The 17,510-nt window shown below is 45.5% G+C and overlaps 1 protein-coding gene across 2 annotated transcripts; it reads left to right on the forward strand.

Annotated features, from left to right (window-relative positions):
- Positions 1–10,463: 10,463 nt before the first annotated feature.
- On the forward strand, positions 10,464–16,150 carry FAM32A (family with sequence similarity 32 member A). 2 transcript variants are annotated; one of them, XR_009539735.1, is made up of 5 exons: positions 10,464–10,600; positions 10,691–10,832; positions 14,538–14,591; positions 14,901–15,865; positions 15,956–16,150. XR_009539735.1 is itself a non-coding variant. In XM_060144604.1 (4 exons), exons 1-4 carry the CDS (start codon positions 10,527–10,529, stop codon positions 14,967–14,969), a joined length of 339 nt encoding a protein of 112 aa, XP_060000587.1. In that variant the 5' UTR covers positions 10,464–10,526; the 3' UTR covers positions 14,970–16,150. The 2 variants fall into 2 exon arrangements, 1 of the variants encoding a protein (XP_060000587.1); XM_060144604.1 differs by having other exon boundaries at positions 14,901–16,150.
- Positions 16,151–17,510: the final 1,360 nt, after the last annotated feature.

Here is a 17,510-nt window from a genome sequence, read left to right on the forward strand (position 1 = left end):
ACCGAGGGTATGGGGCACCTTTGAGAGATGGGCAGGGTGGTGGAGAGGCTGCCAGCACACCCCAGGTCAAATTCCAGCTCTTTACCCACTAGCTGTGTGGCCTTAGGCAAGTCATCTGGCCTCTCTGAGCCTCGTTTGTAAGATGGAAATTATATTAGTACCTACCTCATAGAGTTGTTCTGAAGATCTAATGAGATCATTAATACAACACCCCCCAAAATATTTGACCACTGGATACAAGCAAGCTCTAGGCACATAATGGTAAACAAGCTAGATGAGGTATGCATTGGGGATGAGGATGAGGCTGATGCTGTGGCTTGAGAAGAGCAATCCAATGTCTAAGTTTGGGTTAAATAACGTCAGAGTTCTTTATTGCAGGACTTGTCAGAGGCTTTAATATGTTAATGTGCACCATACATCCTCAAGGGGTAAATACAGTGTAGCAGCTCCCAACCTTATTAAGACTCAGAATCCTCTTGGGCAGAAAATCTGGGAGTTGAAAGTTCCCAGCCTGCCACTCCCTGCCCTTCTCACTCTGGATCTGGCCTCCCCCCACTTTCCTCTCCTGCTCAGCCAGTTCCAGCCCCATACCCCAGGCCCCCTGAATCACTCTTGAGTCTTCCCCTTCCCTCATCCCCACTCTCCCTGGCCTGGACCATTGCAGTTCCTCCCACAAGACTCCTCTGGCCCCTGCCTCAGCTTCCATACTTTGCTCCAGCGTGTGAAGCCATCCTGTAAAATATGACTATGATCAAGCTTTAAAGACCCCCCTGAAGATGATTTTTTTGGGGGGAAAAAACTGACAATACCAAGTGTTGACAAAGACATGGAGCAACTGGAACTCTTATACATTGAGGGTGTGATGCAAAATGGTACAGCCACTATGGAAAATGGGTTGGCAGTTTTTTATAAAGTTAAACATACACTTACACATGACTCAGCAATCCCACTCCTGGGTATTTGTCCAGGGGAAATGAAAACCTATGTGCACACAAAAACCCGTACGTGCCCACGAAATAGAGACAATATTTGCAAATCATGTAACTGGTAAGGGACTAGTCTCCAAGCTATATACAGAACTATTAGAAGTTTACAACAAAAAGACAAATAACCCAAGAAAAAAATGGGCAAGTGTTTGGGGGAGGGAGGGAGGAACAGGTGAAACACAGAGGATTGTTAGGGCAGTGAAACTACTCTGTATGATACTATAATGATGGCTATGCATCGTTATACATTCGTCCAAACCCACAGAATGTACAACATGAAGAGTAAGTTCTAATTAAACTATGGACTCTGGCTGATGATGGGTCAATGTAGGTTCATCACCTGTGACAAATGCGCCACTCTGGTGGAGGATGTTGGTATCTGGGGAGGCTGTGCATGAGTGGGGCAGGAGATGTAAGGGAAAACTCTGAATACCTTCTTCTCAATTTTGCTGTGAACCTAAAACTTCTCTAAAACCAAAGTCTATTAAAACAAAACAAAATGGGTAAAGGATTTGAATAGACATCTCTCCAAAAAAGATATACAAATGGCCAGTAAGCACGTGAAAAGATGCTCGACATCACTAGTAATTAGGTAAATGGAAATCAAAACCACAGTGAGATACCACTTCACACCCACTAGGATGGCTATACTAAAAAAGACAGACAATAACAGGTGTTAGCCAGGATGTGGAGATATTGGAAACATCATACTCTGCTGGTGGGAATGTAAAATGGTGCAGCTGATTTGGGAAACAGTCTGGCAGTTCTTTAAAAAGTTAAACTTATAGGGCTTCCCTGGTGGCGCAGTGGTTGAGAGTCCGCCTGCCGATGCAGGGGACACGGTTCGTGCCCCGGTCCGGGAAGATCCCACATGCCGTGGAGCGGCTGGGCCCGTGAGCCATGGCCGCTGAGCTTGCGCGTCCGGAGCCTGTACTCCGCAACGGGAGAGGCCATAGCAGTGAGAGGCCTGCGTACCGCAAAAAAAAAAAAAAAAAAAAAAAAAGTTAAACTTATAGCTACCATATGACCCAGGAATTTTTATTCCCAGGTGAAGAGAATTGAAAATATATGCCCACGTAAAAACTTGTACATGAAAGAAAAGTAGAAAACAACCCAAATGGCCATCAATGGGTGAATGGATAAAGAAATTGCGGTCTATCCATACAATGGAGTATTATCCAGTCATACCAAGGAATGATGCACTGATTCATGCTATGACGTGGATGAACCTCAAAACCATTATGCTGAGTGAAAGAAGCCAGACACAAAACGTCACATGTTGTATGATCCCATTTATATGAAATGCCCAGAACAGGCAAATCCACAGAGACAGAAGATAGATACACGGTTGCCAGAGGCTGAGGGAGGGGGAATGGGGAGTGACTTCTAATGGGTATGGGGTTTCTTTTTGAGGTGATGAAAATGTTCTGGAATTGAATAGTGGTGAAGGTTACACAAGATTGTGAACGTACTCAATGTGACTGAATTGTGCACTTTAAAGGGTGACTTTTATGGTATGTGAATTGTATTTCAGCTTAAAATTTTTTTTGTACATAAATTTTTATAGCAGCCTTATTCATAACCTTCAAAAACGGGAAACAACACAAATGTCCTTCGCCTGGGGAATGGATAAACAAACTGTGGTTTGTCCATATGATAGAATACTACTTAGCCATAAAAAAGAATGAACTATTGATATGCACAATGTGAATGGATCTCAAATGCATTACGCTTAGTGAAAGAAGCCTCACTTCTTTCAAGTGAGTCAAGAAGACATCTACTAGATGATTTCATCCACTTATGTGACATTCTCAAAAAGACAATACTATAGGAACAGAAAATATATTAATGGTTGCCAGGGGCTGGGAGGTGGGAGGAGGAACAAGGGAATTTGGGGGGTGATGGAACTGTTCTATATCTTGATTGTAGTGTTGGTGACATGGCTGTATTCATTTGTGAAAACTCATAGTACTGTACACAAAAAGGGTGAATTTTATTGCTTGTCAATACATTTTTTAAATGAAGACAATAACAAAACTAATTTTTAAAGACCTCCTTGTTCCCCATTGCCTCCTGGTTGAAGTCCAAATTCCTATGCCTGACCCCATCAAACACTTTGTGATTTGGTTATGTAACTCCCCCCCAATTAATTAATGTTCAATTAATGATTGAACATGTACTGTGTGCCAGGTGCTGTCCTAGGTCCTGGTAATACATTTGTGGAAAAAAATGAGTTCCTGATCTCATGGATCTCACATTCCAGTGAGCAAGCAACCAAATAAACACATAATTAGTCAGGAGGGCTAAGTTCTAAGAAGAAAAATAAAACAGGGCAGAGATAGATAGAGATGAGGGTGAGCTATGTAGATTAGGAAGGGAAGGCACCTCTGTTGGGGTGACATATGAGTAGTGACTGGAAGGAAGTGAGTGGGAAGTAAGCTGTGTGGGAAGAGAGTCCTTGGCAGTGGGAACAGCAAGTGCAAAGGCCCTGAGGCTGGAGCAAGCATCACACAGTTGAGAGAGAGCAAGCCAGCCAGTGCTGTATGTAGGGGCTCAGCAAGCACTAACTATGATTAAGTTAATTAATAACTGTTAATTAAGCTGCTGCTCATGTCTGCCATTAGAGGCTGCTTCTCTGATACACCAGCTCCAGTGATGGAATTTTTTTCTTTTTTGCATTTCCAAGAAATCAGTTTTCATGGTATAAATAAATTAATTTTATCTTGGCATAGATCAATTTCAGCTATATTATGTTAAACTATACGCAACAATACCTTATAGTATATCCTGGACTTCAACCATGAGGCAATGGGGAACAAGGAGGTCTTTTTAAATCCCCTTATAATATAGGCTATAGGACTTCCCTGGTTGCACAGTGGTTAAGAATCTGCTTGCCTATGCAGGGGACACAGGTTCGATCCCTGGCCTGGGAAGATACCACAGGCCACGGAGCAACAAAGCCTATGCGCCACAACTGCTGAGCCTGTGCTCTAGAGCCTGCGAGCCACAACTACTGAGCCCGTGTGCTACTGAACTACTGAAGACTGTGTGCCTAGAGCCTGTGCTCCGCAACAAGAGAAGCCATTGCCATGAGAAACCTGCGCACTGCAAGAAAAGTAGCCCTCGCTCTCCGCAACTAGAGAAAGCCCACGTGCAGCAAAGAAGGCCCAACACAGCCAAAAAAAAATAATAATAATATAGGCTGTAGAACTCAGAATCATAATAACAACACTGCATGTCACTAATCACCAGGGAAATGCAAATCAAAACCACAATGAGATATCACTTCACATCTGCAAAAACAAAACAAAACAAAAACACACAAAAAACAAGTGTTGGCAGTGACGTGGAGAAATTGGAACCCTTGCACACTGTGGGTGGGAATGCAAAATGGTGCAGCCTCTGTGGAAAACAGTATGGATGTTCCTCAAAAATTAAAAATAGAACTACCATATGATCCAGCAATCCCACTTCTGGGTATAAATCTAAAAGAATGTAAATCAGGACTTTGAAGAGATGTTAGAATTCTTATGTCCACTGTAGCACTGTTCACAGTACCCACAATATGGAAACAGCCTGAAAGTCCATCGATGAATGAATGGATAAAGATGTGGTATATATATAAACAGTGCAATATTATTCAACCTGTAAAAAGAAGGAAATTCTGCAATATGTGACAACATGGTTGAACTTTGAGGATGTTTGCTAAGTGAAATAAACCGGTCACAGAAAGACAAACACTGCATGATTCCACTTATATGAGATATCTAAAATAAATTCTTGGAAGCAGAGAGTAGAAAAGGTTGGCAGGGACTTGAGGGAGGAAATGAGACGTACTAATCAATAGGCATAATATTTCAATCATGCAAGATGAATAAGCTCCAGAGATTTGCTGGACAACATTGTATCTCTAGCCAACAACAATGTAGTATGCACTTTGTTAAGAGGGTAGATCTCAAGTTAAGTGTTCTTACCACAATAAATAAAATAAAATAAAATAAAATAAAATACATTCAACTACCATACAACCCGGCACTTGCACTCATGGGCAACCCCCAGAGAAATGAAAACTTATATTCACACAAAAACCTATAATGGCTATTTTATTCATAATAGCCCAAAACAGGAAACACCTCATTTGCCCTTCTTCACTGTAATTGAACCAAACTTGGGTCTGCTTGCCTGCATGCAGCAAATCCAATCTACTGACACCAGGTCTTGCTGAAGGAAAGTTCAGTGTTTTTTGCAAGGTGCCCAATGCAGGGCCAAACAAGAAGAATGGGCAGCTCATGCTCAAAAGACCTGAACTCCTGGATGGCTTTCAGGGAAGTGTTTTTAAAGGCAAGGTGAGGCAGAGGGTCATAGGGTGCAGGATCACCTCGTGTATGTCCTTTTGATTGGTTGGTGGTGAGGTAGCAGGGCAGTGTTTGGGGAATCTCAATCATCAACCTTCTGGTTCCAACCGGTCTGGGGTCTACATGCTGGTGGTCAGCATGCAGTTAACGTCTTCCATCTGGTAGGGGTTTTAGTATCTGCAAAACAACTCAAGGATATGGCTCAGAATATTATCTATAGACCTTGAGGAGGAACCAAAGGTCCCTTACTTTGTTTAATGGCTAAACTATTATTATTTTGTCTCACTTGACTGTTTTCTTTTGTTTCTGCACCTTCTCACTTCTCTGATTAAGTTTGCTCTTTGGAACTTGGGGAAGGCGTAGGAGGCTAAAGCTTGTCTACAAACAAGAGGTGGAGGACGTGGGGTGTGTCCCCAGGAAGGCCCTGCAGGGTCCTGCTCAGTTTCATCATCACATCATACCAGGAGCTATACCATGTCACCAACAACATTGGCTTTGATCACTTGGAAGGCGATATGTCTCATGTTTTCCCACCATACCCTATGTTTTTTCCCTTTCCATACCCTATTCTTTGGAAACAGTGTGGATTGTCTTACAGAAATGCTCCTTACAGGAGTCCTTGATGGCCCAGAGGGAGATGTCATGTGATAAAGCACAGGCATTGACAACCTAAAGTTGGAAAGTGATTTTGAAGAGTATACTCTGAATATGAAGACATTTAGGAAGCCTTAACTGATTCACTGGTTTTCTTTGTATGTATACACAGCAGTAGCATATAATGAAAATCTCAAGACTCTTCAAAAGGATATAAAATAAACATTGTAAGGGATCAAAAGCATTGTGTCATAGTTCACTTGTCACATTTTCCCTCTTAGAACACAAATTATCAGTGGGGGTAATACTGCCCCCAAGGGGGTGAAAATTGGTTTGCGGGGAGGAGGTAACAAAAAAAATCTTAGATATTTCAGTGGTTTGTGGCCCTCCAAAGCTTAACCCTCCCTGGCAAAATCTTATTCATCAGCATTTAACTTCTCTAATTAAATTAAATTAAAATGGTCTCTTTAGGGGGGAATAAGGGGGGGGAAATGGTTGAAAAACACTTTCTTAAGGTTTATAAAACAGTGATGGATCTAATTTGAGCAGATAGCCTCATAGTGGTTGACAAAAACAAGGATCAAACAGTACTCAGTGTGTGTTGGAGTATGCCTGTGCCTCAGTTTCCCGACCTATAAAATCAGGATGGTTTACATAATAGGGTGGCTGTGAGAGTAAATTAGATGATCTCCATATGAGTCCATATAAAGTATTAGCTGTTATTGTTATCATCATCATCACTCCCATTTTATAAAAGAGGAAAGAGAAGCTCAGAAAGGTCAGACCACTTGCTCCAGGGCACACAGCCTTGGAAGTGCCAAAAAGGAGCTCCAAGGCTGCTGGGTTGGCTTGGGGAAGACAGATGTCCACACCCGAATCTTTCCTGTCCCTCCCTGCGGAGTTGATTCTGTCGTGGACAGCCCCACAAGTAAGCTGGCGCCACTTGGTCGCCCCCATTCACTGGCACAGGGAAGCCCCTTCTTTCTTTTTCTTTTTTTAAAATTTGTATTGGGGTACAGTTGATTTACAATGTTATGTTAGTTTCAGGAGTACAACAAAGTGAATCTGTTATATATATATTTACATCCACTCCTTTCTTGGCGATCTCATCAATTCCGGTTCGCCAAAGGTTGAGCCTATGGCTGGAGAATTGGGCAGTGGTTTGCTGCCCCCTGCAGGTAGAATGGGAAAAGGCAGGCATCGTGCACTCCTTTGTCGACCCCCTCTAGATTTGGGGGCGCTTGCTTCTCTCTTCTTTTTTCTCCTCCACCCCCATAATGCCCTCCAAAAAATGTCCCTGGCACAATTTGGTCGACAGCAGTCCAAATTTAAATGCACAAATGCACATACTCGTGGACTCAGCAATTCCACTGCTACAGATTCAGGCCACTTGCAAAAGTCAGATAAGATTTGTGGGCACCTAGGTGGTCATTGGTTGGGGAGGGCTTCACTCATCCACAGGAAATCCAGCTTTGAGGAAGGTGGGGTGGAAGTGTACCTGCTGTCTTGTAAAGAGCTTCAAGACATTTTGATAAGTGAAAAGCTGAAGGCAGAAATAAAAGAACATCGCAAAGAGATATATATATATATATGTTGGCATATACACATTTTGGGCTGCAAAGAATCAAAATGAACTTGTTAATCGCTTTGGAAGGAGGTGTGAAGGGAAGCTTCTACTTTTTTGCTTTCCTTTTTCTTTCTTTCTTTTAACCATTTTTTTTACTGTGTGGTTTTCTTACACAGAACATGTGGATTTATACATATATCTTAATGTCAGCAAAGGATTATGGGAGATTTGGGGCTTCTTCCCTGTTTCTCTCAGTGTTAAAATCCCAATGATAAAATTTTTAACTCAATACATGAAAGCCGTCACAGTATTCTCATGGGGCAAGGGTCAGTGACAAAGCAAGTATAGAATAAGATCCCATTTTTATTTTTTAAAATTATAAATAATAATAGACTGAAATAGAAATCAAAACACTAACAGATTTTTTTTTTCTGGATGGGAGCGATTTCTACTGTCTTCTTTGGGTTTCTCTGTATTTTTTTCTATTACGTATTCCACAATTAATGTTTGTATATCTTTTGTAATCTGAAAAAAAATAGATACCCAGCATTGTGAATGCATTTAATGTTGATGAGTTGTACAATTTAAAGTGGTTACAATTGTAAGTTTTATGTTTTATGATACTTACCTGGTTGGTTATTGCAAGGTTACTTTTCTTTAGGGGATGGTAGGAGTCTATCAGGCAGATGACCTAACTAGTGCTAACCAGGCAATTCCTGATTGACTACTTTGAGATTCCATTTCTGGAAAAGCCAAAACTGTAATTAAGTCTCAGTTTGGTGATGTGGCACTTAGTATAAGTGACTCCATTTGAGGTCTTTCCATTTATTGATTTGAGGCTTATTTACTACATAAAGTGAGTTTCCTCTATGTCACATGAAAAAATGAGAGGAAAGCCATGGGGCTGACAGCATTTTCATCCAGGGCAGAGGAAGATGATCCACATTGAAAAATATAATGTTTAAAAGAATGGAAGGGAACAAAGATAGAACTGTGTTTTGGTTATGACAATAGTTCTGCTTATTCAACAAACAAATTACTTGTGATATCAGGGAATTAAAAGCCCAACTCACTGGAGTCCCAAGTGTTATGACACTATTAGATCAGGTTTTTTGGTACACCTTCTGCAACTATTTTCTCTTAACACAGCCTCAAAGCCAGAGTGGCTGAGAATCAACATTTTATTCTGAGGAAAACCAAATCTTGCTACAATTCTACCTCAAGAAGCAAAGGCATCTGGAGTGAGCCCAAGAGAAATGAGAAATATGTCCATACAAATATATATACTATGTTCACAGAAGCTCTGTTCATTATAGCCACAAACTGGAAACAACCCAGATATCTATCCACAGGTGAGTGGATAAGCAAGTTGAATACATTTATATATAATTGTGTTACCGAACCAAACTTGGGTCGCTTGCTTGTGTGCAGTAAAGCCAACCTACTGACACTGGATTGTGGTGAAGGAAAGTGTAGCGTTTATTGCAGGGCGCCAAGCAAGGAGTCCAGGTGGCTAGTGCTTAAAAGGCCTGAACTCCCTGAAGGCTTTCAGGGAAAGATTTTTAATGACAGTGTGAGGAAGGGGGATTGTGGGGTATGTGATCCGCTCATGGACCTTCTTCTGATTGGTTGGTCAGGAGGCAATTGGGAGTCAACATCATCAATCTTCTGGTTCCAACAGGTCTGGGATCTATGTGCTTGTGGTCAGCATACAGTTAACTTCTTCTACCTGGTGGGGAAACCCTCAAAGGGTATGGCTCAGAATATTATCTGTAGCCCTTGAGGAGGAACTGAATGTCCTTGACTTTGGTTTTGTTTTTTAAGTATTTATTTATTTTGGCTATGCTGGGTCTTAGTAGCGGCATGCGAACTCTTAGTTGCGGCATGCATGCAGGATCTAGTTCCCCAACCACCGATCGAATCCAGGTTCCCTGCATTGGGAGCGCAGAGTCTTAGCCACTGGACCACCAGGCAAGTCCCCTTGACTTTATTTAATGGCTGAACTATTATTACTTTGTCTTCCTTTCTTTCTCCATTGTCTCACTTCTCTGATTAAATTTACACTTTGGAACTTGGGGACAGCCTAGGAGGCTAAAGCTCTTCTACAAACGAGAGGCAGGCAGAAGACATGGTGGGTGAATGGGTGGGTGAGGGTGTGTTCCAGGAAGGGTCCTACTCAGTTACAATGGAATAACACTTACCAATAAAAATGCAGTACTGTTATACCCAACAACAGGAAGAATCTCAAACACACTATGCCCAGTGCAAGTACTCTAACTCAAGAGAACACATGGTTTATGATTCCACCTATATGAAACTTTAAAAAAAGACCATTATGACCTATAGTGAGAGAAAACAAATTTGGAGTTACCTGGGGAAAGGGATGGAAGAATTAACTGTAAAGAGGAACAAAGGAATTTGGGGGTGAAGGAATGTTCTTTATCTTGATTCTGAAGGTGATTACATAGGTGTATAAATGTGACTACACTCGTGGAAGGCTACAATTTAAATGGGTGCATTTTACTGTTTATAAATTGTACCTCAATGAAATCGATTTTTATTTTAAATACACGAACATATATTTCACATACTACCGTCATTTACCAAAAGCTGAAAAACTAAGGAGTACTTATTAGGCTTACAAAATTAGGTTATCTATTGAACCCTCAAAATATGGCAATAAAGGAGAACAGAACATTCAAATAACGCGCAAAACACTCAATAAAACGTTGGGTTTTAGGAAACCGCTGCTTTGTCAAAAAGGCTTCCCAGATCTAGGTGCCCAAGGCGGGGGAAATTGGAAGTGGGCGCCAAAGCCGGAAGTGTGGCAGGAAACAGGATGCAGAAGCTGGGGACGCGCTTGACTCTCCAAGTCCCGCCCTGAACCCGGAAGTGTGGCCCACGTCCAGGTGCAACTACGCATGCGCACAGCCTAGATCGGCCAATCAAAAGGAAGGAAGGCGGGCGTTCGGGTGTAAATCGGGAAGTGTGGCCTTTTTACGTTCCGGGCGTTAGCCGAGCGCCATGGAGGCCTACGAGCAGGTCCAGAAGGCGCCCCTGAAGCTGAAAGGCGTGGCAGAGCTCGGAGTGACTAAGCGGTGAGTCCCGAGAGGCTGTCCCTTTGAGCATCTTCCTGAGACCCCGGAGCGTAGCCCTCTGACCCGCCGTTACCCCGTCTCCCCTCCCAGGAAGAAGAAAAAGAAGGACAAAGACAAGGCGAAACTGCTGGAAGCGATGGGAACAAGCAAAAAGAACGAGGAGGAGAAGCGGCGCGGCCTGGACAAGCGGACACCGGCCCAGGCGGCCTTCGAGAAGATGCAGGAGAAGCGGGTAAGGCGGGTGGGAAGCCTAGGGATGTCCCGCATCGATGGCCTGGGTCTCCTGGGGTGGATTCAGAGGCAGGACCCGGAGACCCGTAACCGGGGTCTACCCCAGAACGCTCCGGGGAGGGCAAGCGGTCAGTGAGGACCTTAATTCCGGGGAGAAGATGCTGCGTGAGTAAGAGAGTAAGAGTCCACGGTGGGGGAGCTCCGAGGACAAGAAGGTATTCTGGCCGGATTGGACTGCAGAGGGGAGAGCTAGAGACCCGGCTTTGGATTCCAGCGCTGTCGCTCGTTTGACCCGTAACACTGGTCAGTGACTCACCTCCTGATGCCTCAGTTTCCACATATGTAGGGGTCAGGATCATGCTTTCTCCTAAGAGGGATGGGAACTTTGGATGAGGTAACGCGGGCAAATGGCACTCAGTCTGGCATAAAGTCAGTGCTCAATGGATATTAGCTGTTGACGTTAAATGGGCATACTCACCGCTGTAGGTCACCACGAAGTGTTCCCATGACGACTTTGGCGGCTTCAAATACGTTGTATGTTCAGGCTCTGGAAAATGATTTCTCTTAATATAAAATACTTAATAAATTTGGGTGGCGAAGGGTACGAGAGGTCAGCGTAGGATAGATACGTTCAGCCCATTATGTTTGGGGGGAATAATCAGTCTAGGTCAGTGGTTCTCAACTGGGGGCCATTTTGTCCCCCACCTCCACCCCCAAGAAGACATTTGGCCATGTTTAGGGACATTTTTGTTTGTTACAGCTTGGGTGGGGCGGGGGTGGGCAGGGATGCTGCTCAACATCCTGAAGGGCTTGAGACAATGTCCCCCAGAGCAAAGACTGATCTGGCCCAACATATCAGTAGTGCCCAGGCTGAGAAACGCTAATGGTGGTCTTGGTGATTTGGTCCAGTAACGTCAGGAAAAAGTTAACTCGTTACTCCCAGGCCTAATTGAGTCATAAGAGAGAAAAAGGAGAGAGAGGGAGAGAGAGAGAGAGAGACTCACTGGCTTTGACACGACAGACCTGCGTCCCATTCTGTCTCTACCACTGTTGGTGGTGTAACCCTGGACAAGTTGGCTCACCTCCCACACCTTAATTTCTTCATCTGTAAAGTGGGACTCAAGTCCCAACCTCATAGGTGGTGAGGATTTAACAAGCGAATGCACTCAAGCCCGTTCCTTAAGGTTATAGTCAGAGGCAGGGCTGGGCTTTTACTGCTGGAGTTGGGGTGGAGAGGGAGAGAGGCTCGTGCAACCATCAGAGTGACTAATAATGGCCCCTCAGAGTAGGGCAGCAATAGTGGAGGTGATGGAATGTATCGGGTTTGGGATAGGTTTTGAAGGAAGAACAGCCAGATTAGCTGATGGGCTGGGTGTGGGCTGGGAAAAAGGAATCAAGGATGACCAAGATTTTTGGTGGGAGAAGCTGGGTGAATGAAGGTGCTGTTTTACTGAAACAGGAAGGACTGTAAGTAAAGCAGGTTTCTAAAGTGGGGGGGATCAAGATCTTCGTTTTAAAAGTTAAATTTGAGGTGCCTGTTAGAAACCCAAGTGGAGAATTCTCATGGACAGTTCGATACCTGAATCTGCAGTTTAGAGGAAAGGTCTGGGCCCAGATCAACATTGGGGAATTACTCTGGGGACTGCATGAGATCCTTTGAGGAAGGATAGTGACAGAGGAGGTCTAGGATCTGACCCCTGGTGATCAGAGGGTGGCAGAAAAGAAATTGCAAAGGAGCACAGGACGGAGGGATACCAGGAGAGAGTGTGTCCTTAGGAGCCAAGTGGAGAAAGTGTTTCAAGAAGGAAGGCGTGATCAACTGTGTCATATGCTGGCAGGAGGTCTAGGCGCGTGAGCATTCAGAGCCCTTAGCTGGCATTTGGTATGAGAAGGAGGAAAGGCTGATTAGAGTGGATCCAAGTGGGGGCAGGGAAAGGCAGAGATGGAGACAAGGATTAGAAATTAATCTTGGGAGATTTGCTGTCAAAGGGAATGGAGAAATGGACCTCTAGCTGGAGGTCAAGGTGAAGTTTTCGTTGTTGGCAATGAATACCAGAAATCCTCCTGAGGTTTTGGTTTGACCCAGCTGAGGGAGAGGGGGGCAGGAAGAGAGAGAGAGAAAGAGAGGGGAAGAGAGGGAGGTACATGAGATGGATGAGAGAGAAGGGAGCAGGTGCGGACAAAGCGAGGTACAGTTGGGAAATGCAGATTCCCTTGTGGAAGAGTGTTGGATTGAGCACAGTGGGCTTTATAGGCTGGACAGCTGGAAGGAAGGCTCCAGCCTGGTGGAAAGGATCAGAGCTTGGCATTTCCAGCCCCATCACCCACTGTGCACTCTGGTCCTCATTTTCTCTTGTCTGAAGTGGGGTTTACAACAGCACCCATGACGCCCTCTGAACTTGGTGCGTGGAGTGAGAAGAGGGAGGGCAGAGCCCCCCAAAGTGCCTGGCATTGGTGACAGCTGCTCAAGTCAGTGTGGCCTCTTGTGAGGAGACACGGGCCTCACGTGGGCTCACAGCAGCAGGAAGGGGCAGGGATGGACAAGGCAGATACTTCAGAGGGAGAGGGAGTGTCAGCCAGGTGGGAGCTGACTGGACATAGAGGGAGATGAAGAGGCAGCAAAGGAAAGAGGAGGGAAAGGGAGGGGCAGTCTACAGTATATCTCATGCTTTTGTGGGTTGCCTGGGCTTAGCTGGCTGGTTCTTCTGCTGGCCTCCCTTGGAACCTGGTGCAGTCAGATGGCAGCTGGGGCTGGAGGCCCATCTGGGCTGGAAATCCAAGATGGCTTCCCCATCACGTGTCTGGTGCCTCATTGCTCCTCTATGGCCTCCCTCCCCACATGTCATCTCATTCTCCAGGTCCTTTCTTTGCAGCAAGGTCATCAGACTTCCCGAATGGTGGCTAGCTTCCAAGAACACAAGGCAAAACCTGCTAGGTCTCCTTACAGCTTCAGCCCAGCAGTGGCACTGCATTCTGTTAAGTAAACCGTGTCACAGGACCAACCCAGAGTCAGTGCGACAGAGGACTGCACCAGGGCACCAGTACCAGGCAGCTCGGTTCATGGGGGGGGGTGGGCACCAAAGTGAGTCGGCCACAGTCACCCAGCTAGTAAGTGTGGAGCCAGGTGCGGCCCCAGGTCTGCGTGGCTCTGCATCCCATGCTCTCACCTCATACCAGGTGTAATTGGTGTTAAGCATGAGGGTAGGTCGTGGTGGTACAGGGTGCATGTTCCAGCATCATACTTGTCAAGGCCATCTGGGTCTTGTAACCCTCTTGGCTCTGTGTCCTGTCACTCAAGCACCTACTCTGTGTCAGGCTCTTTACCTTCCTCATTTATCATCCTTCCTCAGACCCCTTCTGAGGCTTTCTTTTTCTGCAAACTGGGAATGCAGTCAGTTGCCCAAGGATGCAGGAAGCACATGTACAGCTCCCAGCGGAGTCTCTCTCCTTAAGTCAGTGCTAGGACATTTCCCACCACTCAGACCAAAGAGCAGCTGATGTGAGTTCCCACCGGGGTGTGTTATGGTCAGGCATCCCTGCTGGACCCACCTGAGTGGAGTTGAGGGAGGGGCGAGGTGTTCACCCTGAGACCTCCAGCCATTCTAAGTGTGAGAGCCAGGCTGGCTGGGGGCTCTCATCTTCCATCGTGTGCTGGCCTGGGCTGCATCAGGCATGTGACTCACCTCCATTTCTCTCCTCTCTTCAGCAAATGGAAAGGATCCTGAAGAAAGCATCCAAAACCCACAAGCAGAGAGTAGAGGTAAGTCATGTGCTGGTGGGGGAGACTGAGCCATGTAGGGACCAGGCTGGGCCCAGAGGCTAGGAGCCTGGTAGAGGAGCCATTGGAGTGTTGGTGGGGGTGGGGGGGGTGCTTTACCCAACCTCCCCAGGGTCATATAAGGGCAAGGCCAGGGTTCAGGCATCTATAATGCCTGGCAGGGTGGCTTTGAGAGGAAGGGGCTCACTGAGGAGAGACAGGATGTGGAGAAGTGGGAGTGGGCAGTGCTGCATATCCCTAGTGCCCTGCTTGGGTCTGTGCTGACATGGGCTTTCTCCTCGGCTTTTCCAGGACTTCAACAGACACCTGGACACACTCACGGAGCACTATGACATTCCCAAAGTCAGCTGGACAAAGTAGCCTCCGCTCCTGGGGTATGGAGTGGCATCAAGGAGAAGCAGAAGGCAAAGTTGGGGTTATATTTGGCGCCTTTGGTATTTTCTAGAAACATTCTTTTACACACATCCTTGCATCATCTGCTGAGACAGTGCTTTTCAAAGCTGTATGTCTTCATTCTGGAACTTGATTAAAATAAGACCGTCCTTTTACTCTATTTTGATTTCTCAGTAGCACATAGAAAAACATTTTTAGTTTGGAAAGTGTATCCAGAGATGAAGGTTATTTCTGTGTAAGTGCCATGGAAAAGTGGTTTTACCCCCGAGTTGTATCTGACTCTTTGACAGCCAGCCAGCTGGCTTTGCCTGGATGAAACCGACTCCAGAGGACAAGGAGCTAATGCCAGCATGGCCTGCAGCATGTACACCCCTGTAGGGCCCTGCACAGGCTGCCCTTCCAAGCTCCCTCTAGATTGGGGCTTATGCTCTTCCATCCAGGGGTTGGGGAAGCCACTTGCAGCTATGGTCTTCAGTCTGCCCCCTCAGCCTTCTGGCCAGTGAGACAGCACAGCCTGGGAAACAGGACAACCACCTAAGGCGAGGATGGAACGTACACCTTGTCCCTTTCTAAACCTGTGGCCAGCATGTAGCCTCTTCTCCCCATATCCCCATTCCAGACGTGTCTAGTGGGTGTTGCCGTGGCAGGCATTGCCAGTCAGGCACAGCATTCTTTGTGATGGAACCCAGACACAGCCTGCCATCGTACCCTCAACACTGGGCTCCAAGCAGCCCCCCGTATTTGTTCAGAGTTGGCACATAACATGTTTGGCGTTACTGGCCTAAGGACACCTCGAGGGTGATGGGACCGAGGCAGACCCCCAGCACAGACAGACGTGAGTGTAGTCAAAAGGAAGGACTCAGGTTCCCGTGCTGGAGAGCCAGGATCTTTGAAGGCCTCTGTATACCCCCCAGCACAGACAGACGTGAGTGTAGTCAAAAGGAAGGACTCAGGTTCCCGTGCTGGAGAGCCAGGATCTTTGAAGGCCTCTGTATACCCACCAGGTAAGGATCAGATTGCATATGCTGTTGGGAAAAAATGTGTTGACATAGATGCGGAGAGAATAAGAAAGGCAGAAAACAAAACCATGTGTTGGGTTTGGGACTGTCATATGTGAAATGCAGAATAAAACAAAAAAAAGTTATTAACTGTGAGTCTGAGTATCATAATTACAGGCTGTTTGACTACCACTAGAAACACTGCCTTTAGGATTATCACACACAAAGAATGTGCGTACCACAAAACAACTATTCTCCCTCAATTTGGAGAAAATTAGATGACGTGTTTCCACCTGGGGTTTGCAACCTACCTAAAAGAGGTGACATACTCTCTCCTTGGCATGGCTCCTTGTAGTGGATTCCCCCACTGACTGGTAGAAAGGCACTTTCAGGCCTTTGCCATCCATGAGTCAGCAGTTGGGGTCTGTGAGCATGATGCGGTGGCGCTGTGAAAAGCCTGCTTCAGTAGTGGGGAAGACAGCTACTCCAATTCTCCCTGCCCATCAGATCACTCCAAAACTGAGTGACTGAAAACAGTGGAATTTCTCTCTCACAATTCTGTGTATTGACCATGCTCAGCTGGATGGTTCTGCTCCACGAGGTGTAGTTTAGTTCATGTGTAAGTTACATTGACTTGCCTGGGGCCAGAACGTCCTCCAGAATCTCCCTTTACATAACCTGTTCCATCGCCAACACAAGTCATTGCCAGACCCACTCTGGGAGGGAATTACACAGGGCACGAACACCAGAAGATGTGGTTTATCGAGGGCCATCACTTATAGTCTACCACAGTGGTTCTCAAAATCTGCATGTTAGGCTCTCCTGGGGAGCATTAAGAACTACTGATGCTGCCTGGGGTGGGGTTCTGTCATGAGATTTTTCAGAGCTCCCCAGGTGACCCCAGCATGCAGCAAAGTTTGAAAAACTCTGGTCTAGCACAATCAGTATGGTCTTTTCTGAGACGTCACAGAGGTCAAATCTGACTTACACATTAACTGCCAAGAATGAAATTCAGATATGATTCAAATTCCTTCCTCCGCATATGGAGAAAAGGAGGTTACAAGTAACTTATGTGTAAACAGTGTTTACTGTGACAGTACTGTTGGCACTTGGAAGTCTTTGTTTCCTCAAAAGACTTTTGTCCTCCTAGCCCCCCGATACTGTATTAAACATTTAAAATGCCCACAGCAAGCCTGAAAAGAAATCCTCCATAATGGAAAGGGTTGCCTCTCCTGGGTGGCTTTTCTTTTTGCCTTATGCTTTTTGGCATTTCCTCAGTTTTTCTTCAGTGAGATGTACAGTTTTGTAGTTAGAAAAAAGACATGTTTTTCTAAAACACTGCAATAAATTGGGCAAGGTATGAGGCTAGGCACGGTAGGATTTCTTGAGAGAGAGTTGATGTCAAAAAGCCTCAGTTGGCTGCTTTGTGGAAGAATTCTTCCAGCCCAGGATTCACTTGATAACCTTTAAAGATTCCAGTTTTCTTCTCTGGATTTTCTTGCACTTACAT

This window comes from Lagenorhynchus albirostris, chromosome 3 (genome assembly GCF_949774975.1).
Source record: "Lagenorhynchus albirostris chromosome 3, mLagAlb1.1, whole genome shotgun sequence".
In the NCBI taxonomy this organism is placed as follows: Eukaryota; Metazoa; Chordata; class Mammalia; order Artiodactyla; family Delphinidae; genus Lagenorhynchus; species Lagenorhynchus albirostris.